General features: G+C 43.5%; 2 protein-coding genes and 1 pseudogene across 7 annotated transcripts in view; 2 read left to right on the top strand and 1 right to left on the bottom strand.

Moving 5' to 3' along the window:
* Window positions 1–27409, top strand: part of OSBPL10 (oxysterol binding protein like 10) — a 383779-nt gene that overhangs the window by 291850 nt on the left and 64520 nt on the right. For all 6 annotated transcript variants that reach the window (XM_061196454.1, XM_061196459.1, XM_061196460.1 and 3 more), the window contains 2 exons: window positions 7688–7898; window positions 25907–26061. In XM_061196454.1, coding sequence (XP_061052437.1) covers window positions 7688–7898; window positions 25907–26061 — 366 coding nt within the window. The remainder of the gene's footprint in view (window positions 1–7687; window positions 7899–25906; window positions 26062–27409) is intronic.
* On the bottom strand, window positions 16083–23886 carry LOC133094899 (large ribosomal subunit protein uL23-like; annotated as a pseudogene).
* LOC133095300 (large ribosomal subunit protein eL33-like) lies at window positions 24756–25174 on the top strand. Its single transcript, XM_061196461.1, has one exon. It carries the CDS (start codon window positions 24804–24806, stop codon window positions 25134–25136), a length of 333 nt encoding a protein of 110 aa, XP_061052444.1. The 5' UTR covers window positions 24756–24803; the 3' UTR covers window positions 25137–25174.

The raw sequence follows: 27409 nt of genomic DNA, 5'->3' as shown, positions 1-27409 counted from the left end.
TTTATGTTCTTTTTCATTATGGTTTATCTCAGGATATTGAATATAGTTCCCTGTGCTATACAGTAGGACCTTGTTGTTTATCCATCCTGTATATAATAGTTTGCATCTACTAACCCCAAACTCCCACTCCATCCCTCTCCCGCCTCCCCACCCCCCAGCAACCACAAGTCTGTTGTCTGTCTGTGAGTCTGTTTCTGTTTGTAGATAGGTTCATTTGTGTCATATTTTAGATTCCACATAGAAGTGATATCATATGGTATTTGTCTTTCTCTTTCTGACTTACTTCACTTAGTATGATAATCTCTAGTTACATCCATGTTGCTGCAAATGGCACTATTTTGTTCTTTTTCATGGCTGAGTAGTATTCCATTGTATATATGTACCACACCTTCTTTATCCATTCCTCTGTCAGTGGACATTTAGGTTGCTTCCATGTCTTGGCTTTTGTGAATTGTGCTGCTATGAACATAGGGGTGCATGTATCTTTGTGAATTAGATTTGTGTCTGGATATAGGCCCAGGAGTGGGATTGCTGGATCATATGGTAACTGTATTATTAGTTTTCTGAGAAACCTCCATACTGTTTTCCACAGTGGCTGCACCAACTTACATTCCCACCACCAGTGTAGGGAATTCCCTTTTCTCCACACCCTCTCCAGCATCTATTATTTGTAGACTTTTTGATGATGGCCATTCTGACTGGTGTGAGGTGTGGTACCTCACTGTAGTTTTGATTTGCATTTCTCTAATAATTAGCCATGTTGAGCATCTTTTCATGTGCCTGTTGGCCCTTTGTATTTCTTCTTTGGAGGGATGTTTATTTAAGTCTTCTGCCCATTTTTTGATTGGGTTGTTTGTTTTTCTATTTATGATCTCATAGTTCTTGAACATTTCAGTATAGGTTTGTCTTTTGAGAGTTGGTAAAGATAAAATGTGCATTTCATATTTGAGCAATGTGGAATTATTACTGGGGGTGGCGAGGAAATGATTGTAGAAAAGCCAAAGTTGAAGGTAAGACAGAAGAGAATCCGTTTTTAGGAAATGTGGGGACTCATCCCCATATCTTCAGAAAGTGTTTCTGAGTATGTGCGTGTGCAGTTCAGAATTTTGCCTTTGCCTTTTGCCTTGGATGGCATGGGCTGCTGTATAAATAGCACTGAGACTTCTTGGTAACACTCACGTTCTCATATTGAAACTATGGAGGGACCAGGATGGATGTCCTTCATCTCTGGATTGGCCTTTCAACCACTCTTTTCTTTCATTTCTATTCCCCTAGTCTCGCATGATAAAGGCCACGTGTCAGAATGTTGAACTAAAAATGCCAGTAGCCCGTCCTGCCTCCCAGTGGTGGGGGTGGACAGAGAGATCTGGAGTCAGCGCGTAAGTCATCTGGTAACAGTCAGCCTCAGTCGTACCCCCTGAGGTCCAGCAAAGTGGGTATAAATCCAGAAAGTAGGTAAAAATGTAGAAACGATGAATGCTTCTCTTCTGTCAATTTTCTAAAAGAGAGAATAAATTCTGTAACCAAAAAAATGAATGACTGGTGCTTGGCCCTCTTCCATCTGGCTAGTTAGATCTGCTTAGGAAGCAGCCTTCAACTTGGAAGTGGAAATAGCATGTATGCACTTAACATACCTTTGAAAGGAAAGCACACTTTTCTGCCCAAAGGCATAAAAATGACTTCAGGCCTGAGATTCCCCTCCGCCACCCAGAGCTGAGGGCAAAGGGGATCCTGCCAAAACAGGCACCTGTCCCCTGTGTGGAAGGTCTGGACTCTCAGGCAGACCAGCAGGGACCAATGGAGACCCCGGGACAGGAGATAAACCAAGCAGATCAAAATAGCACCACAAAGTGCCTGAAATCAGATTGTCATTGAAACCACGGGCCATAAAAGTAGGCTAGGGCTTGTGTGCTCAAGCTAAACATGTGATTGCCTCCTAAAAAAATACAAATTGGACCTGGAATCGCCTAACGTGATAGCCAAAATGTCCAGGATACAGTCGAAAATCACCAGTCACTCCAAGAACCAATAAAATCACACATTGAATGAGACAAGAGAATTACCTGACATCCAAACCGAGATGAGTCAAATGCTAGTTTTATGTGGGCACAGCCTCACCCAAATGTTTACACGGGGACTCTGCCTGCCTTCCAGCTGCAGGGGCCAGGCTGAGCAGTCACCACAGAGATCCAGTGGTTTGCAAAGCCTTAAATATTTACTCCCTGACCTTTTATAGAAGTTTGCAGACACATGTAGTTAGGTCATCAAAGATCTAATGGTCAATTTTTGGGAGATCTTTCCTTCTTTTTCCCATTTTTTTTTTTCCAATTAAAATTTTTATTGAAATTTGAATTTCAGAGCAATATCTCTGAAGAAATTTTCACTACAATTTAGGCTTCCAAATTAAATTTAAAATTCAACTGCCCATGTTACTATTTATTTGAAAAACTCAACAAAGATGACTAGATGATTAAGGCCTGTATTTCAGATGGTTAAATTTACATATGCCCAGGCAACAGTAACTCCATCATAATTCACTCCTCTGCCTAGAAGACGGTAGGTTCTTTTGATGTTGGATACTTTACAATGTGGAATTTTGGTTTCCCTTGGTTTATAGTATAGAGAAATATGTTCCTTACGTTGGTTTCTCTATTCTCTTCCTGTGTTTTGTCACCTTGTTCTTCCTCTTTGTCTGTAACCTCATCTGTGTAGCTGGCAGCCTCACCCCTGGAGAGGGACCCTGTTTCCTCCTGCTCATCCTTGTTCCTTATTGTCACCGTCACTCTCTTACTCCTGTCAAGGAGTGTGGATTTGAAGATCTGCCCACTCGATGGGGTTTTCTTTGTCTGCTCGCCTGATGAGCCTGGAGAGAGATTTGGGAGTCCAGGAGATGTTTAGGTCTGGCCTCCGTGGCGTTGTGCTTGGGACCACGGAGAGCGGTGCAAAGGGACCTGGGACCCTGCTTCAAGGAAACTCTTGGCTTGTTAACATTCCGGTTATGCCAAGAGCTGGAACAACAGACAAAGCCCAGGGAGTGCAGGAGGCAGGTTGAGAGTCAGGGAAGCGACTCAGCAAGACGGAGAAATTGTTCAGGTGAGGCCAGGACTTAACTGGGTTCCCAACACTCAGAAACGTGGAGAAAGGCTGTAGAGGTTGGGATGTTGCCTCTCCAGATGTCACCACCACCCTCTGATGACAAGGCCAAGGGACTTTATTGTTCACGCTGTGGGGGAAATGCCACCTCCATGGGGCAGTGTCGCCCAGCCAGGAGGGCAGCGTCTGGATACGAGAATTAGAACTTTGGTTGACAATACAGGGACTTGATTGGGATCAAGAGACAACGGCTCAGGATTGGTGGAAACAAGGCAAGGACTTTGAGACAAGGCATTTAACAAATTTTAGGGTGCACACTGTTATGTTGATGGCTTCCATTAAAGAGCTGATGGATATTTCAGGAAGCTTCTGTAAGGAGCCACAAGCCATTTCTAGGGTGGGGAGTCTGGAATTTTAAAGTAATGCTGATGAGGGTAGTTGAATAGTAAATCTGTGTTAATGGAGATAGTAAGCTCTGTGTGTGTGTGTGTGTGTGTGTGAGAGAGAGAGAGAGAGATGTGTTAGTTTTAGTTAGTTAGCTAGTTAGTTTTGGTTCTAAGGTCTTTGAAGCCTGAGTTAGCCAAGGACTGATCCCTGACCCAGACGGGAGACTTAGAAGGGGCTCTGGAATTCCACCAGGCTGAGGAGAAATGTCAAACCAAGGCCACCTTGAAGTTGGCATCGAATTGTTTGTTCTCCTTCCAGGCAAGAGGGATTGAGTTACTGAAGGTCCCGGGGAGTCTGTGAGCCCAGAAGGCTCAGCCAAGCAAGGCCGGCAGCCCTGGTGACATTAGGATAAGAAATCCGAGCGTGATGCTGCTGCTTTGGTTACTGACGGATGGATGAGTGAGGAGCTGGTATTCGTGAATGTCTAGCCTGTCAGGACTGGACCTTTCCGGCGCCTCTCAAAACCTGCACCAAGCTTTGCAGGTCAGAACGGTCTGAGGCCATCAAGGCGAGCGAGTGTAGCCGCTGCCCCCTTGCTGCCCCCTTGCTGCCCCCTCCTCAGTTTCCTCTTTAGCAGGATCTCATCTTGTTGAGCTGATGTCACTGGGTTTTGGTGTTTGCCTTCAGCTTTGGTTTCAGCTTCAGTGAAATAAAACCATAAGATCTGCAGCCACTGACTTTCTTAGCAGTAACCTATGCTTTGATTTTGTAGCGCACATGTCGTTGTTTGTGCTATGAGAAGTGGACCATAGCATTTTTCCTTCCCTCTGAAGTTGGATTTGACCTAAAGTTAGACTATTTCACAACCTCAGAGTTGACATCCCCAGGGGGTGGATCTCTGAAATTTCACGGGGGTCCCATTTTGCACCTGTGTTAACAAGGTGGCGATACCCCTGATTGTAGAAGCCAAACGCCACAAGAAATGAAATGTGTGCTTTTTTTTTTGGTTTTTAAACACCACACATGGTTGATGTTGTGCTTCAGAAGAAGTGTTTGGAGCTCTGACTTGAAACTTATGTAATTAGTGGTTCAAGCTGTTCAAAGGCTGGTGGCCGTCACTGGCCGTGCTTTGCTCTTGTGTTGAGGGTGTGGGAACCTTGCAGGGCAGAGGGAGCTGCTTTGAGACTTTGCCGTTGGTGTTTTTATCGTGTACAGCTTTGCGACATCTTCTCATATGGGCCCTTCATTAAAATTAGATATGGAAACAGCTAAAACTTGTTCTTCCCAAGTCTGGTGAAAGTTCTCCATCAGTGCCTCCCAGTGTGAGAAAAGTTAAAGCAGTGATAAGCGTGATATACAAGCGCTGAGGCTGGGAGTCCTGTGTTGCTTTCAGGGTTCGTTCAATTTCTTTTGGAGCCTGATGATGCTAATAGAAAGTGAAGGTTGGCATCGATTGTGTGTTTAAAGACTAAAGTTCTGTTTTGCGTCACATGGAAAAGGGGAGAAAATGACTCTCGGCGTCTCCTGTGTGTCACGCGCTGTGCTAGGCTCGTTTTAGTGCTCAGTTCACCAAGAAAGATGCTGAAATCCATCCAGTGTCTGGTCCCTGGTAAGTCTGTAGCACAGGGTCACTCAGGGAGCGCTCTCGGCATTTTGAGCAGGAAAGTTCTGCCTTGACTTGTGGGGCATGTGGCACCCCTGCCCCCTCCCACTCAGCGCCAGCCGTTCTGCAATCATTGTAAATGTCAAATCCACCCACTGCGGGTTCAGACGTCCTTTGCTGGAGGCTGTCCTGCCTCTTGGCACTGGCAACAGGCTCCGATAAACACTGTTGAATACATTCTAGAGAGCAGATACGTGCCTTCCATCTCTGGGAACCTGCCTCTGTTGTAATAGGGTAGAAGATTCTGGAAGTCACTTTTGTGTTTTTATTACCTGAGATTTGCATCATATTTTATGCTTGTGAAATAACAAGTACTTATCCTATACTATATAATTGGAATACAGTTCTTCTTTTCGTTGATTAAAAAGGAGTATATTCCATAGTTAATGGCTTCATTTTACTCACCTTTTCTCTTAAGCATTATGGTATCGTCCATAATAGTGCAGAACATAATACATTTACATTCCATCATTATATTTGCTTCTTCCCTTTCAACACATCATTTTTCTAAGACAAGATTTTATGGTAGGAATTTACAGAAATGCTGACTACAACAAGTAGCTTGAAATCAACTTCTCCCTAAACGTTAGCAGTTCTACGTAGAGTTGACTGTCGAAGAATATAAAAACATTTTATCTTTTTCAATGTTAAATTTAACCATTTTCTTGGCAAACCTAAACTGATAACGGAGGTATTATTTTTACTGAATCTTCAGCCATGTTGTCCTAATAGACTATAATGATTTGTGTAGACTTTGTGTCATAAACAGACTCTCTTGCGCCCCGGTGAGAAAAAAGGGACCCTGGGGGTTCGTTCATTCTTTCAACAGATCCATCAGTGAACAGCACAGATAGAATGGTCCTTGCTTTCACACTAGTACAGATGAACATAAGAAATAAGTAAATTACAATTTGGGTTGGAAGATGGTAAGTGCTATGGAGAAAAATAAGTTGGGAAGGAGCACAGGAGTGCCAGCCAGGGTTTTGGTTGGACATATGATTTTAAATTATGTGGTTCAGGAAGCTTTCCTGAGAAGGCAGCTCTTCAGCAAAGACCTAAAGGAGAAATGAATTCTTATTGAGCTCCTATTATGCCCCAGGTACTGTTTTAAGAGCCAGAATGGCTAGGTATAACGTCTGTAATCTGCAAAAAATAATTTACATGGCCAGAGGCTGGGCGTGTAATATGTTTAATGTTGATATTTTAAAAAATCTTTGAAGTAATGGCACCGATTTTGGTAAGTAGGATTGCAATGGGGGAGCTTTTTTTTTTTTTTTATTTTAAGGAGATGACTACACAGAGTGATAGGAAATAGCAGATATTTGCCTTCAAAAGAAAATAGAAAAATAAGCCCAAGCATGGGATGAGTTTTGTGTCCAAGTCCAGCAGTCCTTACAGAAGTATTGCTTCTTCTCAGCTGGTGGCATCTTGATGGTAACAGGGATCTTCCTGGGATGACAGTGACAAAGCAGGAGCGATTGCTTCAAATGAAGGATGGCTTTTGTGAGGGATGCTTAAAGAACAGTGGACCGGAGTCCAGAGAACAGGAGTTGGTTCCTGCCTCTGACGCTGACCTGTGACCCTGTGACCCTGTGACCTTGCGCAGGCTGCTTTAGCTCCTCCATGTATCAGCTCGACTGTTTATTTGTTCGCCATGCAATTTATGCTCATCATCTTGCTTATCGAGATAAGTTGTAAAACAGGAGGGGCACGAACTTGACAAGATCACCAGTGAAGTCCTTTTCTAGTTCTTGAGTTCCTTTCTCCTTCATTATTTGTTCAAGGAGACACTGCTTGTCTATAGCTTACGAACTGAAGCCAGGCCACAACACAGGGTTACTGGTTTGTCACAGCTTCAGCCATGGAGCAGGGCTGGCTCTAGAACTCCCAGTTTTTCTCCTCCTGTCACCCTACACACGGTGTTAAGGAAGTCGCGGGCTCTTGTAGCATTTTGGGGTCGGAGTGGGTCGGCACTGGCTTCGGTCTGGTCTCACCCCCACAAATACCAGCCCCAGATGTCACTTCTATTTCTTGAACTTCGAATAGGACTGCCAGGGAGTTAGGGATGGATTGCAGCTGGAAGGAAAGCATGGAATTAGCCTTGCTCTGAGGCAAAGCCACACGCTTCCACTGTCTCAGATAACCTTCCGTGGTCCAAGGACCTTAAAGTTGGTCACAAGACTTCTATACTTTTAGTATATTTATTATTACCTTCCAAAGATCTGTAAACTGATACACCCAGGTGGCCCCGATGGTCCCTTTCAGCTCTAAAGTTCTAAAACCCTCTTGTGATCAGAGCTCTAGAGGCATGCGTTTGCGTGGATGGACCCAGGTAGATTTCACCCAGGCCTGCATCATCCCAGGAGGGATGTGCGCCGAGCACCCTCTGAGCTGTCTCCCACGATGCTGGCAGTCTGGGTGGTGATGCTGTCTCTCACCACTTTCCCCGCACTTTCATCCACTCCGGTGGTTTAAGCGCCGGCTCCCCGCCTGTGGAAGAGAGGACTTCGACCCTCACCTCCTCGCTGTCTTCCCGTTCTGCAGATGATGACCCAGGTGGAGGGACAGCAGAAGAACCTGGTGCATGCCATCGAGTCTCTGCCGGGGTCCGGGCCCCTCACTGCCTTGGACCAGGACCTGCTGCTCCTGAAAGCTACCTCTGCTGCCACCCTCAGCTGCCTTGGGGAGTGCCTGAGCCTGCTCCAGCAGAGCCTGCACCAAGCCGGCCAGCCCAGCCACAGGCCCGGGGCCTCGGGTAAGACCTCCGGCGGCCCGCCTGGGTCTGCAAGTGCGCGCTGTCCGATGTACGCATGCGTGTGTCTGTCTGCCATCGCCTTCCTCCTTCAAATCCATCCATCTCGCCTTTTATCAGAGCGCTTCTCCATTTACCCCTTCTTCCTTCCCCACCTCGCTTGGGCTATATTTTTATTTCTGTTTTACCCATTAGCAGTTGCCATCCTATGCACAATTTAACGTGTTTCCATGAATACTCTGAAGCTACTTTGAGACGTGCTGGCACGCCGTTCTCCGTTGCATTCCGTTTGTGAATTTTGCACTCAGTGTTGTGTTTGCAAGACTCATTGCTATGCAGCCTCTAGTCCGCTATTTCTAACTGTGCCTGTGGAGTGCGTCCCCCAACACTTGGCTCCACACCTTCTCCTGATGGACCCCCGCCTTACCTCCTGCTCTCTGGCCACCCGCCCCCCCCCCTTTCCTGTCCCCTCAGGGCCCGCTGTGAGAATTTCTCTGGAATACATAGCAGAAGCATTTCCAGTTCTTTATCAAGAAGCTAAAGATAATAATAACCCCCCTTAAGATGCTCCAATCCTTTTTAAGTGTTTAATCGATAAGCAGATAGAAAGATATTAGGGAAGATTAAATTAAATGATAAAGGTGAAAATGGCTTGAGATTGGTCATGTCATATAGAATTGTAAAGTATTAGAATTAAGAGACGAATTGAAGCCTCGTGGAGCTTTGTTGCCCAGGGGTCAATAATTAATGAGAAATGAGGCAGTTCAGGTGATGGAAAGTATAGCTGGGTTATGACAGATAGTCTGTATTTCACGCTTCCCGCAAGTCCCCTCTGCCTCCCTCTTTCACCAAGGTTAAAGGGGGGATGTTGGTTTCCTACAGTAAACCGTATAAGGGTAATTCGGGTTTCTTTCTGTAATACCCACCATCATGTACTAAGCTCTGATTCTGTCAGCATTTGGCTTTTGCTACACATTTTCTGAAGTCTTCACCAAGTAGATATTATTATGCCCATCATGTGAGTGAGATGCTGAGGCTCAGAGGGGTTAAATGACCTGCCCGAGGCCACCCAGCTACGGCAGAGCCACGTCCAGAGGTGGGCTCTTCCCACTGTGGCAGGTGCCTGGGGTCCTTTGTTCAGTCCAGAATGGAACACCAGCGGGCTCTGGGTCTCCCAAACTGGGGCCAGGGACACTGTCCTGCTCACATCATAATTTTCTCAGGGCAGGTCTATCTTCTTTTTCTTTACCTTTTTTTTGGAAATAATTTGAGACGTCTAGAAAAGTAACAAGCATAGTATGAAAAATCCTCATATCTCCAAATACTCTGAATGCCAACATTTTATGACGTTTGCTTCATTATCTTCTGTCTGTATATATAAGCCTATTATAATATTCTAACCACTTAAGAGTAAGTTGCAGACTTGATATATATCTTTACTCTTATATACCTCAGTGTAAATTTCATTAAAAGAAAAAAAAAAAAAAAGGACATTTTCCTACGTAATAACAGCGCAGTGGTCAAAATCAGTAAATTAACGTGAATACAGTCCTCTTCCTAGTCTGCAGACCTTACTAAATTTTGCTGATGGCTCCACCAATGTCCTCTGTAACAAAAGGAAAAACATTCAGGTACAGGATACAGGCTGGGAGGGGCATGTGTGTCAAGGCACGGAGTGAAGGCACCCAATCTGCTTTTCTCCTTCCTCCTTCCTTCTCTACTTGAAAAATGGGACTCCGATGCTGGGACTCCCTGACTTTTCCTGATCTGGATGGAGCCTCGGTGAGTGCGTCGGGGCTTGGGCACAAATCAGTGTTAGACCGGATGCTTCTCAAGATTCCTGGGATCCCTGTCACACCAGATTGTATGTCCAGCCTCTGTGACCGAACAGGCTCATTCCGAGAATGAGTGGATAGAAGCTTGACCCATTTTCTTGTTCCTAAAATTCATCCCTTACATCTTTCTTCAGGGTGGCTTTCTAGCAAATTTCTAATTTTTGTTCCTGATTTTCATTGTGTCTCTGGGGTTTTTAAGGGCCTGGAGGGACAAAGCTCGAGGTGGAATTTCAGATGTGGTGACAGGTTGAAATGAGGACTACTGGGGTGGGGGGAGGGGGAGACCGAGCAGTGTCGCGGACACTATGCCACCCACCATGCTGCCTTCTGCAGCTCTTCCCTGTCCCACCCCTGGCCTGGCCCCGTTTGTCCATCCTCCCTTCCTTTTAACCATTTTTTTTTTTTAACATCTTTATTGGAGTATAACTGCTTTACAGTGGTGTGTTAGTTTCTGCTTTATAACAAAGTGAATCAGCTATACATATACATATATCTCCATATCTCCTCCCTCTTGCGTCTCCCTCCCACCCTCCCTATCCCGCCTCTCTAGGTGGTCACAAAGCACCGATCTGATCTCCTTGTGTTTTTAGCCATTTTTACCAAAGAACTTGGCTGAAGGTTGGAGAATAGAGCATGAAGCATCATAAGAGTTATTTTGTTTCTTTGTCTTCTTAACCCTTGCCAAAGTTACATTCCATATAACACAATCCCTTAGGTTTTAAAACATTCTGCATGTGTCTTTTAAATCTGTGCCACATGCAGTGGTTAAGAATCCGCTTGCAAATTCAGGAGACACGGGTTCGATCCCTGGTCCGGGAAGATCCCACATGCCATGGAGCAACTAAGCCTGTGTGCCACAACTTCTGAGCCTGCACTCTAGAGCCTGCGAGCCACAACTACTGAGCCCGCGTGCCACAACTACTGAAGCCCACATGCCTAAAGCCCGTTCTCCGCGACAAAGAGAAGCCACCCCAGTGAGAAGCCTGGGCACCGCAAGGAAGAGTAACCTCCTCTAGCCACAACTAATGAAAAGCCCACGCACAACAACAAAGACCCAACGCAGCCAAAAAAAAAAAAAAAAAAAAAAAAAAAAAATTAAAAAAAAGTAAATAAATAAATCTGTGCCACACATTTGGGGGAAAAAATGGAATTACTTCCTGCATCCAAAGCATCACAGTTGCCTGCAGTTAAAATGGATTTCCAGACTCTCAAGCAAGCAGAATAAGAGAATCTGGCAACCCTGGGAGTGTCACCACAAAATGTGTTTGTTTAGAATCTCAGGGCTCTTGAGGTTGATAGTGGCTGTAGCAGACTGACTCCTGCTGATAAAAACATAATGGTTATATCCAAGGAGTGCCAGGCTGGGTTGATGGAAATCAAAATCTCATTAAAGCCAACCTCTGTCGGGGTTTCCTCTAGATGTTCAAGGGGCCTGGGGCGGGGGGTGCAGATCCCCTAACACAGCCGGTATCCATGGGCATTGTTCTTGAAGTTTCTGTGCTTTCTGACCCCTGCACTGATTTTTTTCCTTCTGCCCCTCTTCAGAATCAAAAATTAATTTGTGGTCTTGCAGCATTTCATCTTCTGTAGCCTCTCTTTGCATCTTCTGGGAAATGTGTCGGCTCTGGAGCCTTTGTCTGCAAATGTTGCTCCCTGATCCTGATTTCATTTCAAACACGCAGAGCAACTGGACCAAGGTCCAGAATTACTTGAGTGTTCACCTGCTCCCACCTATGCATTTCAGGCTCTGGGCCTGTCTCTGATGTTACCTCTAAGATATGCGGGACTGAAATGCTTCATTTAACTTCTGTTTATGAAGAGGTTTGTAGCTAAAATTAATAAAGTAACTTGGCTTTTTGGTCAAGGCTTGTGTTACGCAGCTCTCCTCTGTCCTGGTGACTAGATCTCCTCCAACATCTTGATGGAGGCAGTTGATTGACGGTGTGGGGCAGGTGGGCATCTGGTTTCCTGAGTCTAGATGTGCGCCTCTGATTTTACGTGGAGAGGCAGGCAGGGCTGCTCCAGAGATGGCTGGGCTGCTTGGGAATCTGGGCTTGAGGGGGTTCCGGAACCTTAAAGTGGTCTTGGGGCAGAGTAGTCTGCTGCCTGTGCTTCTGGGTAGTTCCTCACTTGCACCCTTGATGCGGGGAACTTGCTTCAAAGTCAGTGCAGACACCTGTGACCAGACCAGCACATTCTAGTGCGAGGTCAGAGCTGGGTACCAATGAGTGGTGGGTGCAGGGCACGTTGGGAGAGAACACTGGGGTCAGAGCTGCTGGAGCGAGGATGGTAGAGCCTCAGAGAATAGCTGGATGATGCCCATGCCCTTGGACATAAATCTGGGCCAGAGATCAAAACAAGTGTAATTGAAGAGAGGGAAACCGGAGCAGAATTTAATATGTGCTTCTTAACTTGCCCTTCCAATAACTTTTTCATTCTCTTTTAAGATTTGTGGGGATTGTCAGTTAATAAGCCAGTTGCATTGGTTCCTCCTATTTTGGGGTTTGGCCAAAAGGGTCAAATAGGTGACACTATTTTTGTAGGTACTCTTCTTGGCTTTTCTGGCCCGTTGCCTTCTCTTTCTTCTCTGCTTCGCTTGTTTCCAGAAACAGCTTCAGATTCTCAACCTTCATCCCTTTTCCCCACTCAGAGATTCTCTTTGCTTTTCTCTGTCTCTTATACCTTCTTTCTCAATACCTGCTGCTTCTGGTGAAAATGAGTCGCACATAAGTCACCCTCCCTTATTTTGTGATAAAAAGCCAAGATAGAAATGTGACGACGATTCCTTCAGTAAACAGCATATGGAGAAAATGGAAAAGCTAGCATTGCAGAATATTTCAGATGGTAGATTTTTTTTTTTTTTTACAACTGTATAAACAGATTGTTTGAGTGGCAGCTCCTCCGTAAAGAAAGCAATTAGATCCTAACATCCCAGCTTTTCATCATAAATATGCCTTATGTTTTTACCACGTTTGTAAATGTCAGTCTTATTCCATTTGGGAAAAACCCTCTCAGGTTGACTGAACCTGGGAGGCGTGAATTCACTGTGTTACAGGAAGAGGCAGGGACCTTCCAGGGACCTTCACCTGTCACTGGCCTCTGAGCAGAGGTGTCACAGCCCTGGCACGGGCACTGCAGCTCCCAGCACTCAAGCAGGGTGTAAACCAAGGCCAAGGACAGAGTAAGACAGTTCCACAGTCAAAACTTAAAGCCCACAGTTAAATCTTCTGTAGCTTTCTTTCTGCTTCTGGTTGGTTCAAGGAACCAGAAGCTCTTTTTTTCCTTCTTCCTGGCATTCTTCTATCTACTTAGGCATGTTGTGTGAGGAGATGCAGGCGTGTGTCAAAGCCTGGTTTAAGGATTGGGTTTGCCATTTGGTGGACATCCGATCCTTTGTCTTCCTCCTCTCTTCTGTTGGGTCATCTTTGATGGTCTCCTGCTCAGAAAGGTTAAGGTGGACCAGAAAGTGAAAGGTAATTAACATGCAGCTACCTGATTGGCCACCAGTCAGCAGCCACATGGTAATATTTGATCCCAGTCTTCTTTGCATTTGTACTTGCTGGTATGTTTGTGATCTTCTTTCTCCTTTAGACCTTCTGAGTCACTTTCTATAAGTGAGGCATATTTTCTCACCTGTCAAACACATCAACAGTAACACACACCATTAGCCTTTGTGCCACTAAGAAAAAGCTGCCAATTAAACTATGACACGCCATTGAGTGTAAGATGAACTCCAACTTCAGAGTTGTTAAAATGTGAAAATTGGTGTGTCTTCCGATTAATGAAATATGGTTTAGACTTGCATTTTGTTTTATGACACAATCTTGAGAATCTATCTTTCAAAAGAATAACGCAGTCCATTTATTTTTTCCCTTACACCGGTAGTTGTTTTTCTGTTGGTCTCTGTTACACTTTTTTTTTAAAAAATAAATTTATTTATTTATTTTTGGCTGCGTTGGGTCTTTCTCTACTTGCGGTGAGTGGGGGCTACTCTTCGTTGTGGTGCGTGTGCTTCTCATTGCGGTGTCTTCTCTTGTTGCTCAGCACGGGCTCTAGGCATGCAGGCTTCAGGAGGTGTGGAGAGCGGGCTTCAGTAGCTGTGGCTCGCGGGCTTAGTTGCTCCGCGGCATGTGGGATCTTCCCGGACCAGGGCTTGAACACGTGTCCCCTGCACTGGCAGGCGGATTCTTAACCACTGCGCCACCAGGGAAGTCCCTCTGTTATGCTTTTTGTTTTCATGTTTCTATGCTGCTTTTCTTGTTTCCTCTTATTTCGCTACACAGATTGTATTCCCTTTTCTTTAGTGTTTTGGGAAAAAATATGTACATAAATTCTAGTAGTAGTTACATTGCATTCTTCATAAGCATTCTTTAACTTGTATTTTTCTAATCATCAAAATCAAGAATGACACTGTGTCTTCACTCTCTCCTTTAGTGCTGAAGACTTAGAATACTTTAATTTCCTTTGTTTCTCAGATAGACTTCCCAATTTTTGGTAATATAATATGGGGGCTATTGTTATTAGTATTTAAATATTAACTTAATACTTAATAATGTGGGATAATGATTAAATCTCTTTAAAAGAATTTTAACTTCATAGTTGTGTAATCACGTTTATAACAAGTATTTAAATTCAGTTCTAGGACTGGGACAGGATGAAGTGAAGTGAGGCACCCACCATGAGCACACATTTAAGGGTGCCAAAGTAATTAAGGTAAATGCTGTTTTAATGCAATATTTTTAAACCAAAATTAATGCAAAAAATCCAGGATGAACAAAATATCAAAACCTTAAATAAAAACAGGATTTGACAGTGTGAGGCAGGTGAGACTGAGTCCTTTAAGACATTTTTTGTTTTGACATTAATTTTGATTTAAAAAATATTGCGTGAACATGTCATTTATCTTGACTACTGAGTGTTTTGGTGCCTCTCTAAATCTTACCCCTAGGCAAGTGTCTTTTTACCTCCCCTGAATCCCAGCCTTGCTCAGCTCTATGTTCAACTGGGTTCATTGCTCACTGCCAATCCTTTTATACAATTTCTCCAGTCTTGAGTTCTTAATTCTGCTTCTTTTCTTCATGTATTGGGCTATGTCCTCAAGTCGTTTTTTTCCCCAGAAGGTAGAATATTTTCTGAGTCTCTGCAGCGCTGCTCAGAAGGCATACAGTGTAGAGTTTAAGAGTCTGGGCTCTGGAGCCAGGTGGCCTGGGTTTTCATCTCCCTTCTACCCCTGACACTTACCAGCTCTTGTGCCTTTTTGTTTCTTTACCTGTCAAGTGGACATAATAATAGGACCTACCCATAGGTTGTCATTAGGATTAGATGAGTTAGCGCACGTAAATTTTATATGGTAGTCCTTGGCACCTAGCAAAAGCTCAATAAATGCTGACTCTTTTTGGCAGAGGAAAGATAATTTGTCTGAAGATAAGCATTATCCCCCCAGCCCCACACCCACCTTCAAATCTGTAGACTTTTATTTGCATTATTCTCTTCATCTATTCACCTTCTGGTGTTTAGTGTTGCAGCAAAATCCAAGACTAGCTTGATTTCTTTTTTCCTTTAAGGCAGGTCTAACTTTTCTGCCTAAATGCTTGGAAAATTTTTTCTCATGATTTTTTTTTTTAATTAAAAAATGTTGCCAAACTTCATGAGCCAGGCAGTCATTATACTACTCTATTTTTGTATGTGTTTGAAATTTCAGTGAGAAAAAGCCTAAGAAAATATCGCCAAGCTGTGTCTAGATGTGAGTCTTTTCCCATTGGTTTTGCTGGACTGAGGTGGGCTGTTTTCAGCAGAACCCAAAGCCCTCTCTTCCGCTCGGGCTGTGTTTCTTTACTTCTGTCACTGTTTATTGTTTCTGTTCCACTGATCTGATCTCTTTACTTTAGGGTCTCTGTTGTGTATCTTCTATCTTATGTTCTGTCTCATTGCTGGTCTTGTGCCCTTTGCAGCTGCTCACTGGTAGAACTTCATTTTCTTGACACACTACTTACTCGACTTTCTACATTGTTGATTCTACTTTTTCCTCGTTTCAGTATTAACCTTAATTCTGCTAATGTTGACTTTATTTCCTTATAATAATTCCTTTCTGCCTCTATCTCCTTCTTCACCTCAGCCTGTTTTCTTCTTCTGGCTCTCTGTTCTTGTTTCATAGCGGCTACTTTATTTTGTATTGTTGTGAGGATACACCTCTCCTGATGTTTTCTCTGACACCTTATGTTAGAAATTTCAGAGATATATTGTTCCTATAAGCCTTCTGAGGATACTGTTTCTTTTCCCAAGCACTATATGGTCCTTTTTTTTTTTTTTTTTAACTAGTGAAAACTTTTATATTTAAAATTAGCCAGCTGGACTCAGTTTAGATGATCCCAGTTTTGTTGGCAACATCCAAAGCATCATAGTCAGGAGCCAGTTGAACATATGCCTTCTTCTCGCCATCAGGCCTGATCAGGGTGTTCACCTTAGCCACGTCAGTGTCATAGAGCTTCTTCACAGCCTATTTAATCTGGTGCTTGTTGGCCTTGGCATCCACAGTGAACACCAGTGTGTTGTTGTCTTCTGTTTTCTTCATGGCTGACTTGGTGGTGAGGGGGAACTTGATGAGGGCATGGTGGTCAAGCTTGCGTCTCCTAGGGGCGCCCTTCCGAGGATATTTGGGCTGCCTCCTGAGCTGTAGTGTTTTGGGCCATTGAAAGGTGGGTGACATCTGGATCTTCTTTTTTTTTTGTGGCTGTGGACACCTTTCAACACTGCTTTCTTGGCCTTCAAAGCCTTTGCTTTGGCTTTGGCTTTGGGAGGGGCAGGGGCTGAGAGAAGGAAAGAAAATGAGGGTGCGGGGGTGCTCACTACTGGTCTTGAGGCTGGAAGTGATTGATTTATACACTCGTTTTCATTCACTCTATATTAGAATTTTCCTCCTTTATCCTCACATGAGGCAGCTCTATCCAGACTCCCAAACCAGTGGCTGGTGATTAGAGCAGCTGGACTGGTCTGAGGCAGTCTTCTCTCCTGTCCTCCCTCACTGGTTCTTTGATGCTCTGAATCCATAGAATGTACAGAAAACTGCATTTCCCAGCATGCATTGCTACCCCCACCCTTCCTGTCCTGGTCTTTGTCTCAGGATGCTGTGTATCACAAGCAGGCCAGACTCTACTTCCTGCCCTGTTGTCTGTCTCCTGGTTATCATCTCTGAATGATGGTGGTGTGGAGGGGAGGGAGGGACAGAGTTAAGGTGTGGGAGTAATGGGCGGAACATTGTCCTGATTGCCTAGGAGAGCAGATTTCATTTTTTCCCCTAGTGCTTTTTTAAGTTTTCCTAATTATTCCAGAGGACATTTACTACTTGCATAATAAAATAAAATGAAAAGAAAGTAGTACCCCTGTATTTATGAGACAGCTGCCCAGTATTTAAGATCTGAATCCAACTTCAGGTCTCTGAGCAGGAGTTGGTCAACAGGACAGGTAAGAAGTATCTTTCCACCTTTCTTAGGGAAGATTCTGGATCTTAGAACCCTGGGTTGGTTTTCTTAGTCCAACCCCATCCACCTTATTATTTATGGGGATTCTTCATAAGCCTGTCCTTAGCTCATCCTTCAGCCTTTGATTTTAGTGTTGTGAGTTTCTAACTTTTTAAAAATGACATCAAGGACTGATATATGGATGACTTTTCGCCATTAAAAAAAAAACGTTGTGGTAAAAATACAAATAAAAAAAATTTGGATTGGTTCAAGATGGCGGAGTAGAAGGATGTGCTCTCACTCCCTCTTGCGAGAACACTGGAATCACAACTAACTGCTGAACAATCATCGACAGGAAGACACTGGAACTCACCAAAAAAGATACCCCACATCCAAAGACAAAGGAGAAGCCACAATGAGATGGTAGGAGGGGCGCAATCACAATAAAATCAAATCCCATAACTGCTGGGTGGGTGACTCACAAACTGGAGAACACTTATACCACAGAAGTCCACCCACTGGATTGAAGGTTCTGAGCCCCATGTCAGGCTTCTGAACCAGGGGGTCCGGCAATGGGAGGAGGAATTCCTAGAGAATCAGACGTTGAAGGCTAGCAGGATTTGATTGCAGAACTTCGACAGGACTGGGGGAAAGAGAGACTCCACTCTTGGAGGGCACACACAAAGTAGTGTGTGCATCGGGACCCAGGGGAAGGAGCAGTGACCCCATAGATACTCAACCAGACCTACCTGCTAGTGTTGGAGGGTCTCCTGCGGCAGGGGGTGGGGGGGGCTCTGTCTCACCGTGAGGACAAGAACACTGGCAGCAGAAGTTCTGGGAAGTACTCCTTGGCGTGAGCCCTCCCAGAGTCCACCATTAGCCACACCAAAGAGCCCGGGGGTAGGCTCCAGTGTTGGGTCACCTCAGTACAAACAACCAACAGGGAGGGGACCCACCCCACCCATCAGCAGACAAGCGGATTAAAGTTCTACTGAGCTCTGCCCACCAGAGCAACAGCCAGCTCTACCCACCACCAGTCCCTCCCATCAGGAAACTTGCACAAGCCTCTTAGATAGCCTCATCCACCAGAGGGCAGACAGCAGAAGCAAGAAGAACTACAGTCCTGCAGCCTGTGGAACAAAAACCACATTCACAGAAAGATAGACAAGATGAAAAGGCAGAGGGCTATGTACCAGATGAAGGAACAAGATAAAACCCCAGAAAAACAACTAAATGAAGTGGAGATAGGCAACCTTCCAGAAAAAGAATTCAGAATAATAATAGTGAAGATGATCCAGGACGTCAGAAAAAGAATGGAGGCAAAGATCGAGAAGATGCAAGAAATGTTTCACAAAGATCTAGAAGAATTAAAGAACAAACAAACAGAAATGAACAATACAATAACTGAAATGAAAAATACACTAGAAGGAATCAATAGCAGAATAACTGAGGCAGGAGAACAGATAAGTGACCTGGAAGACAGAATGGTGGAATTCACTGCCGCGGAACAGAATAAAGAAAAAAGAATGAAAAGAAATGAAGACAGCCTAAGAGACATCTGCGACAACATTAAACACAACAACATTTGCATTATAGGGGTCCCAGAAGGAGAAGAGAGAGAGAAAGGACCTGAGAAAATATTTGAAGAGATTATAGTTGAAAACTTCCCTAACATGGGAAAGAAAATAGCCACCAAAGTACAGGAAGTGCAGAGAATCCCATACAGGATAAACCCGAGGAGAAACACACCGAGACACATAGTAATCAAATTGGCAAAAATTAAAGACAAAGAAAAATCATTGAAAGCAGCAAGAGAAAATACTTAAAGTGATGAAAGGGAAGAACTTACAACCAAGATTACTCTACCCAGCAAGGATCTCATTCAGATTCGATGGAGAAATCAAAAGCTTTACAGACAAGCAAAAGCTAAGAGAATTCAGCACCACCAAACCAGCTCTACAACAAATGCGAAAGGAACTTCTCTAAGTGGGAAACACAAGAGAAGAAAAGGACCTACAAAAACAACCCCAAACAATTAAGAAAATGGTAATAGGAACATACATATCGATAATTACCTTAAATGTGAATGGGTTAAATGCTCCAACCAAAAGACACAGGCTCGCTGAGTGGATACAAAAACAAGACCCATATATATGCTGTCTACAAGAGACCCACTTCTAGACCTAGGGACACATGCAGACTGAAAGTGAGGGGATGGAAAAAGATATTCCATGCAAATGGAAATCAAAAGAAAGCTGGAGTAGCAATACTCATAGCAGATAAAATAGACTTTAAAATAAAGAATGTTATAAGAGACAAGGAAGGACACTACATAATGATCAAGGGATCAATCCAAGAAGAAGATATGACAATTATAAATATATATGCACCCAACATAGGAGCACCTCAATACATAAGGCAACTGCTAACAGCTGTAAAAGAGGAAATCGGCAGTAACACAATCATAGTAGGGGACTTTAACACCTCATTTACACCAATGGACAGATCATCCAAACAGAAAATTAATAAGGAAACACAAGCTTTAAATGACACAATAGACCAGATAGATTTAATTGATATTTATAGGACATACCATCCAAAAACAGCAGATTACACTTTCTTCTCAAGTGCGCATGGAACATTTTCCAGGATAGCTCACATCTTGGGTCACAAATCAAGCCTCAGTAAATTTAAGAAAATTGAAATCATATCAAGCATCTTTTCTGACCACAACGCTATGAGATTAGAAATCAATAACAGGGGAAAAAAACGTAAAAAACACAAACACATGGAGGCTAAACAATACGTTACTAAATAACCAAGAGATCACTGAAGAAATCAAAGAGGAAATCAAAAAATACCTAGAGACAAATGACAATGAAAACACGACCATCCAAAACCTATGGGATGCAGGAAAAGCAGTTCTAAGAGGGAAGTTTATAGCTATACAAGCCTACCTCATGAAACAAGAAAAATCTCAAATAAACAATCTAACCTTACACCTAAAGGAACTAGAGAAAGAAGAACAAACAAAACCCAAAGTTAGCAGAAGGAAAGAAATCATAAAGATCAGAGCAGAAATAAATGAAATAGAAACAATACAACAATAGCAAAGATCAATAAAACTAAAAGCTGGTTCCTTGAGGAGGTAAACAAAATTGATAAACCATTAGCCAGACTCATCAAGAAAAAGAGGGAGAGGACTCAAATCAATAAAATTAGAAATGAAAAAGGAAAAGTTACAGTGGACACCGCAGAAATACAAAGCATCATAAGGGACTACTACAAGCAACTCTATGCCAATAAATTGGACAACCTGGAAGAAATGGACAAATTCTTAGAAAGGTATAACCTTCCAAGACTGAACCAGGAAGAAATAGAAAAAATGAACAGACCAATCACAAGTAATGAAATTGAAACTGTGATTAAAAATTTTCCAACAAACAAAAGCCCAGGACCAGATGGCTTCATAGGTGAATTCTATCAAACATTTAGAGAAGAGCTAACACCCATCCTTCTCAAACTCTTCCAAAAAATTGTAGAAGACGGGACACTCCCAAACTCATTCTATTAGGCCACCATCACCCTGATACCAAAACCAGACAAAGATACTACAAAAAAAGAATATTACAGACCAACATCACTCATGAATATAGATGCAAAAATCCTCAACAAAATACTAGCAAACAGAATCCAACAACACATTAAAAGGATCATACACCATGATCAAGTGGGGTTTATCCCAGGGATGCAAGGATTCTTCAATATATGCAAATCAATCAATGTGGTACACCATATTAACAACTTGAAGAAGAAAAACCATATGATCATCTCAATAGATGCAGAAAAAGCTTTTGACAAAATTCAACACCCATTTATGATAAAGACTCTCCAGAAAGTGGGCATAGAGGGAACCTACCTCAACATAATAAAGGCCATATACGACAAACCCACAGCAAACATCATTCTCAATGGTGAAAAAGTGAAAGCATTTCCTCTAAGATCAGGAACAAGTCAAGGATGTCCACTCTCCCCACTATTATTCAACATAGTTTTGGAAGTCCCAGCCACAGCAATCAGAGAAGAAAAAGAAATAAAAGGAATACAAACTGGAAAAGGAGAGGTAAAACTGTCACTGTTTGCAGATGACATGATACAGATGACATCTGATAGGCAGATGACATAGAGAATCCTAAAGATGCCACCAGAAAACTACTAGAGCTAATCAATGAATTTGGTAAAGTTGCAGGAGACAAAATAAATGCACAGAAATCTCTTGCATTCCTATACACTAATGATGAAAAATCTGAAAGAGAAATTAAGGAAACACTCCCATTTACCATTGCAACAAAAAGAATAAAATACCTAGGAATAAACCTAGCTAGGGAGACAAAAGACCTGTATGCAGAAAACTATAAGACACTGATGAAAGAAATTAAAGATGATACCAACAGATGGAGAGATATACCATGTTCTTGGATTGGAAGAATCAACATTGTGAAAATGACTATACTACCCAAAGCAATCTACAGATTCAGTGCAATCCCTATCAAATTACCAATGGCATTTTTTACAGAACTAGAACAAAAAATCTTAAAATTTGTATGGAGACACAAAAGACCCCGAATAGCGAAAGCAGTCTTGAGGGAAAAAAACGGAGCTGGGGGAATCAGACTCCCTGACTTCAGACTATACTACAAAGCTACAGTAATCAAGACAATATGGTACTGGCACAAAAACAGAAATATAGATCGGTGGAACAAGGTAGAAAGCCCAGAGATAAACCCACGCACCTATGGTCAACTGGTCTATGACAAAGGAGGCAAAGATATACAATGGAGAAAAGACAGTCTCTTCAATAAGTGGTGCTGGGAAAACTGGACAGCTACATGTAAAACAATGAAATTAGAACACTCCCTAACACCATACACAAAAATGAACTCAAAATGGATTCGAGACCTAAGTGTAAGACTGGACACTATAAAACTGTTAGAGGAAAACATAGGCAGAACCCTCTTTGACATAAATCACAGCAAGATGTTTTTTTGATCCACCTCCTAGAGTAATGGAAATAAAAACAAAAATAAACAAATGGGACCTAATGAAACTTAAAAGCTTTTGCACAGCAAAGGAAACCATAAACAGGACGAAAAGACAGCCCTCAGAATGGGAGAAAATATTTGCAAACGAATCAACAAAGGATTAATCTCCAAAATGTATAACCAGCTCATGCAGCTCAATATTAAAAAAACAAACAACCCAATCCAAAAATGGGCAGAAGACCTAAATAGACATTTCTCCAAAGAAGACATATAGATGGCCAAGAAGCGCATGAAAAGCTGCTCAACATCACTAATTATTAGAGAAATGCAAATCAAAAGTACAATGAGGTATCATCTCACACCAGTTAGAATGGGCATCATCAGAAAATCTACAAACAACAAATGCTGGAGACGGTGTGGAGAAAAGGGAACCCTCTTGCGCTGTTGGTGGGAATGTAAATTGATACAGCCACTATGGAGAACAGTATGAGGTTCCTTAAAAAACTAAAAATAGGGCTTCCCTGATGGCGCAGTGGTTAAGAATCAGCCTGCCAATGCAGGAGACACGGGTTCGAGCCCTGGTCCAGGAAGATCCCACATGCCGCTGGAGCAACTAAGCCCGTGTGCCACAACTACTGAGCCTGCGCTCTAGAGCCCACAAGCCACAACTACTGAGCCCGCGCACCACAACTACTGAAGCCTGCGCGCCTAGAGCGTGTGCTCCGCAACAAAAGAAGCCACCTCAATGAGAAGCCTGCGCACCACAACGAAGAGTAGCCCCCGCTCGCCACAACTAGAGAATGCCCGCGCGCAGCAAGGAAGACCCGCCGCAGCCAATACATACATACATACATACATACATATATACATAAATAAATAAAATTTATTAAAAAAAGACAAAGTGAAAAAAATACTAAAAATAGAATTACCATATGACCCAGCAATCCCGCTACTGGGCATATACCCAGAGAAAACCATAAATCAGAAAGATACATGCATCCCAATGTTCATTGCAGCACTATTTACAATAGCCAGGTCATGGAAGCAGCCTAAATGCCCATCGACAGACAAATGGATAAAGAAGATGTGGTACATATATACAGTAGAATATTACTCAGCCATAAAAAAGAATGAAATTGGGTCATTTGTAGAGACGTGGATGGATCTAGAGACTGTCATACAGAGTGAAGTAAGTCAGAAAGAGAAAAACAAATATCATATGTTAACACATATATGTGTAGCCTAGAAAAATGGTACAGATGAACCGGTTTGCAGGGCAGAAATTGAGACACAGATGTAGAAAACAAACGTATGGACACCAAGGGGGGAAAGCAGTGGGGCGTGGAGGTGGTGGTGTGATGAATTGGGAGATTGGGATTGACGTGTATACACTGATGTGTATAAAATGGATGACTAGTAAGAACCTGCTGTATAAAAAAATAAAGAAAATAAAATTCAAAAATTCAAAAAAAAAATTTGGCGTCCTAACCATTTTTAAGTATACAACTCAGTAGTGTTAAATTCATTCATATTATTGTACAACCAATCTCCAGAACCCTTTTCATCTTGCAAAACTGAACCTCTATACCCATTAAATAACTCTTCCCCCCACCCCCTTTGCCCCACTTTGTCCCCAGCCCTTCTCCACCATGGACATACACGCTTTTTGAAACATACACTCTTCTTGAAATTGACCATCTCTGAAAGTCTTAATGGTCATCCATTCATTCAGCACAGATTTAAGGAGCTCACACTCCTTGCCAGACCCTGTTCTAGGTCCTGGGGATACAGCAGTGAGCAAGGGCAGTATTGTCCCTGTTTTTAAGGAGCTAATGTTCTAGGGAGAAGAGGAAGGCAGACAATAAACGAATGAACAGGGTGAGTTCAGAGAGTGCTAAGAGCCATAAGACAGTAAACCGACAGCTGGGACAGGGGGTGCCTCTGGGGTGCTGCTTTGGCCAGCGAAGTCCCCCGGGGCCTCTTTGAGCACGTGATGGTTGAGCCGACCCCTGGATTTACTCAGGAGATCTCCTCCCCCAGGTAGAGGAACTAGAGGATGGCAGTCTGAGCGGGGAAACAGCACACACAAAGGCTCTCGTCCCTTGGAAGAATGGGGGAAAAAAAAACCAAACAGCCTCGCTTGAGCATCGTGAGCAGCCGGGAGAGAATGAGGAGATGCCAGGCAGCATCTGGGGTGCTGAAGGGCGGCTGAGTTCTAGTTCACGTGAGGTTGTCTGCACTTGAGCCCACCTTTCCTTCATCACTCACTCCTGCGCTCAGGCTGAGAACAGGAGCTCCAGATTCAGCTGAGTTTGAGGCCTATTCTTTTTCTAATGGCAGAATTGCTACAGGGTGAAGAAATCTACCTCTCATCACTCCTGTCCCCCTTAGCAAGCATATATACAACTATCCTGTAATAACCCATGACTCTTGGAAAGATCAGTATTAGAGTTAGAAAGTTTTTTTTTTGTTGTTCCCAAGGGTTGAGGGAAAATTTAAAAAATGCTTTAGCTTTTTCAGCAATCTTGGACCCTTTGGAGGCCTGCTGGGAACAGGACTTCTAAAACGACAAATATGTCTGGAAGGCTGTGGTCCAAGGCCATTTTTGCTGGCTATAAGCGGCGTCTAGGGAACCAGAGGGAGCACACAGCTCTCCTGAAAATTGAAGGTGTATATGCTCGAGATGAAACTGAATTCTATCTAGGCAAGAGATGTGCTTACGTGTACAAAGCAAAGAACAACACAGTAACTCCTGGTGGAAAACCTAACAAAACCAGAGTAATCTGGGGAAAGATAACTCGTGCTCATGGAAACAGTGGCATGGTTCGTGCCAAATTCCGAAGCAACCTTCCTGCTAAGGCCATTGGACACAGAATCCGTGTGATGCTGTACCCTTCAAGGATTTAAACTTACTGAAAAGTAAATAAATAAAAGTGTGGATTTGTTCCCTTGTATTTTTGTTAAAAAAAAAAATGCTTTATAAGGAATTCCTTGGTGGTCCAGTGGTTAGGACTCTGCATGTTCACTGCTAAAGGCCCGGGTTCGATCCCTGGTTGGGAAACAGATCCCAAAAGCCATGTGGTGTGGCCAAAAAATAAAAAGAAAAAAGCTTTATTAACAGCAATATGGTAGCTAGAATGGCATGACCGCATCCATCCTCCATGCCCATGTCCGTCCGTGATGTGGCTTCCTGACTTCTGCCACCCGAATGGACTTCGGCCACATGTAATGGCTGACCACACGTGGCGTGATCACGCTGCAGGCGTCTTTTCTCAGCTGTGGTCATCATGTCAATGGGCATTCAGACTGCATTTTGAGCAGCCCATACCCGATACAATTTGACTTTTGTTTTTTATTGTAAATATTTTATAAGTATTTTTGAAAAGTTAAAAAAAATAAGAAAAACACCCTCAAGGAGATACGGCACATGCGAATTGTTTTTGTCCAAGGACAGGGAGAGACACAGCCTATGGTCATTACGCAGAAACTCGTTTATAAATAGGTGACCTGAATTTACACTTAAATCCACTGAATCAACTTAAATCCACTATGTATGGTCCACTTAAAATGGGACCCACTTCAAGTCGGGTTTCTTCAACAGCATGGTATGGCTATTTCTTGAGCTCTAAATGTTGGATTTGGAAAATACCTGGCATCATTCTAGGTCTTTATTTCAGAAAGCATCCTGGGATGGCATGGGCCTAAGTCACACTCCACAGAGCAGCTGAAAAATGGGACACTTGGCTCTTTGCCATCGGCCAGCGCCAGCATAACCTGGGCCATTTTACCCAACTCCGTGGAGGATGAACAAACCTGCCCGCCAGAGCCAGAGGTAAGCTCGCCAGCCTCTCTTCGCACCTTTCATGGCTTGTGTTAGCGCTTGTTCAGAAGTAGAATAATTGTATTTGTAACTTGCTCATCGTTGGGTTTTAAGAGGAGACAAATTATAAAATGGAAGCATCGCACAGGGAGACAAAATCAGCTCCGTGCACGTCTGGCGCTCCTGTTCTTGTGCCTGGCAGCTGCCGTGGGCGAACTGTGAACCAACTGATGGGGAATCTCCTATTTTCATTGAAATGGGAGTCATTTTCACGTCACGTGGGAGAAACTCGCTAACACACCCACTAACGTGACACCTGTTGACATGATGGGAGCGCTTACAATATATTCTGTCGCTCCCCTGAATATTGGCTTCTTTGTGTGGTTGAGCTAATAACATGAGCTCCTTCCTCCCATGCTCGATCCCCGCATGCTACACAACCGGGCCAGCCCAGGGGCAGTGGCCGGGACTCTTCTAGGCGTTGCACTAGCCCAGGTCCAGGGAGGAGCAGCCCTGCAGACCTTCGGGGCTAGCCAGGCCCCCAAAGGCTCCCTGGACCCAGTCATCTGCCCGCACAATCTCCGTGACTAACTGCGCCTCTAAGTGGCAGCTGGAGGGAAGCCAAATGCAGCCTGCATTTTGTCAATTTCCCCGGGTGTCATGAGTGAATTTCTGTTTTTTCTCTTTCTTTGGCTGCACGTGTCCTGTTGACATGATCTCGTGAACCGGGCTGGGACCTACTTTAACCATGTGTTAGAGGTGGTTCTTCATTTGAATTGAAATCACTTTAGCCTGAAAATTGTGGAGCAAAATCTATTTTGTAAGGTTGCAAGCCCCAAGGCAGCTTCTTCAATCAAATGGTCTTGGTTATCCATTGAAATTTTTCTCCAAGCTTCACGTGATTCTATTCTCCGAGGGCCACTTGAGGGCTCAGGTCTTCCAGAGGCAGGATCGGCCTGCCTGCAACTATTTCATCAGCATCTGTAAGGTGACTTTGCAGGGTATGAAACGATAGGGGATGTGAGATTTTGAAAGGTATTTGCCTCTGCCTGTACACCGAGTTTCAGGGAGAAAACACCTGCAGCTGACGTGTGGGTGCCTCGCAAGGTAAGTTGGCAACTGAGAAGATGTCGGAGCTTGCTGTCAGGTAGCTCTTTTGAGAGCCTCGGGTGGGGTCACGTTTGAGGAGGTCGTGCTTAGCTGCTAAGGGGTTGAGAATTCCAGTCACCTCCATTCTGTTGGAAAAGAACCTTTGGGAGTTCACACCATAATACACATACCTAAATCTTGCTCTACAAAGAAATTAAAAGAGAAGTTCTTAGATCTTTAGAAATAACTGTTTAGATCCTCATCCCCAGCA

This window comes from Eubalaena glacialis, chromosome 7 (genome assembly GCF_028564815.1).
Source record: "Eubalaena glacialis isolate mEubGla1 chromosome 7, mEubGla1.1.hap2.+ XY, whole genome shotgun sequence".
NCBI classification, from domain to species: Eukaryota; Metazoa; Chordata; class Mammalia; order Artiodactyla; family Balaenidae; genus Eubalaena; species Eubalaena glacialis.
Note: the sequence above shows the minus strand (reverse complement) of the source record. Positions and strands in the feature narration are given on the sequence as shown.

What these genes read in the sequence shown, in the direction of transcription:
- LOC133095300 (XM_061196461.1), top strand. Translation starts at nt 24,804, where the DNA reads ATGTCTGGAAGGCTGTGGTCCAAGGCCATTTTTGCTGGCTATAAGCGG.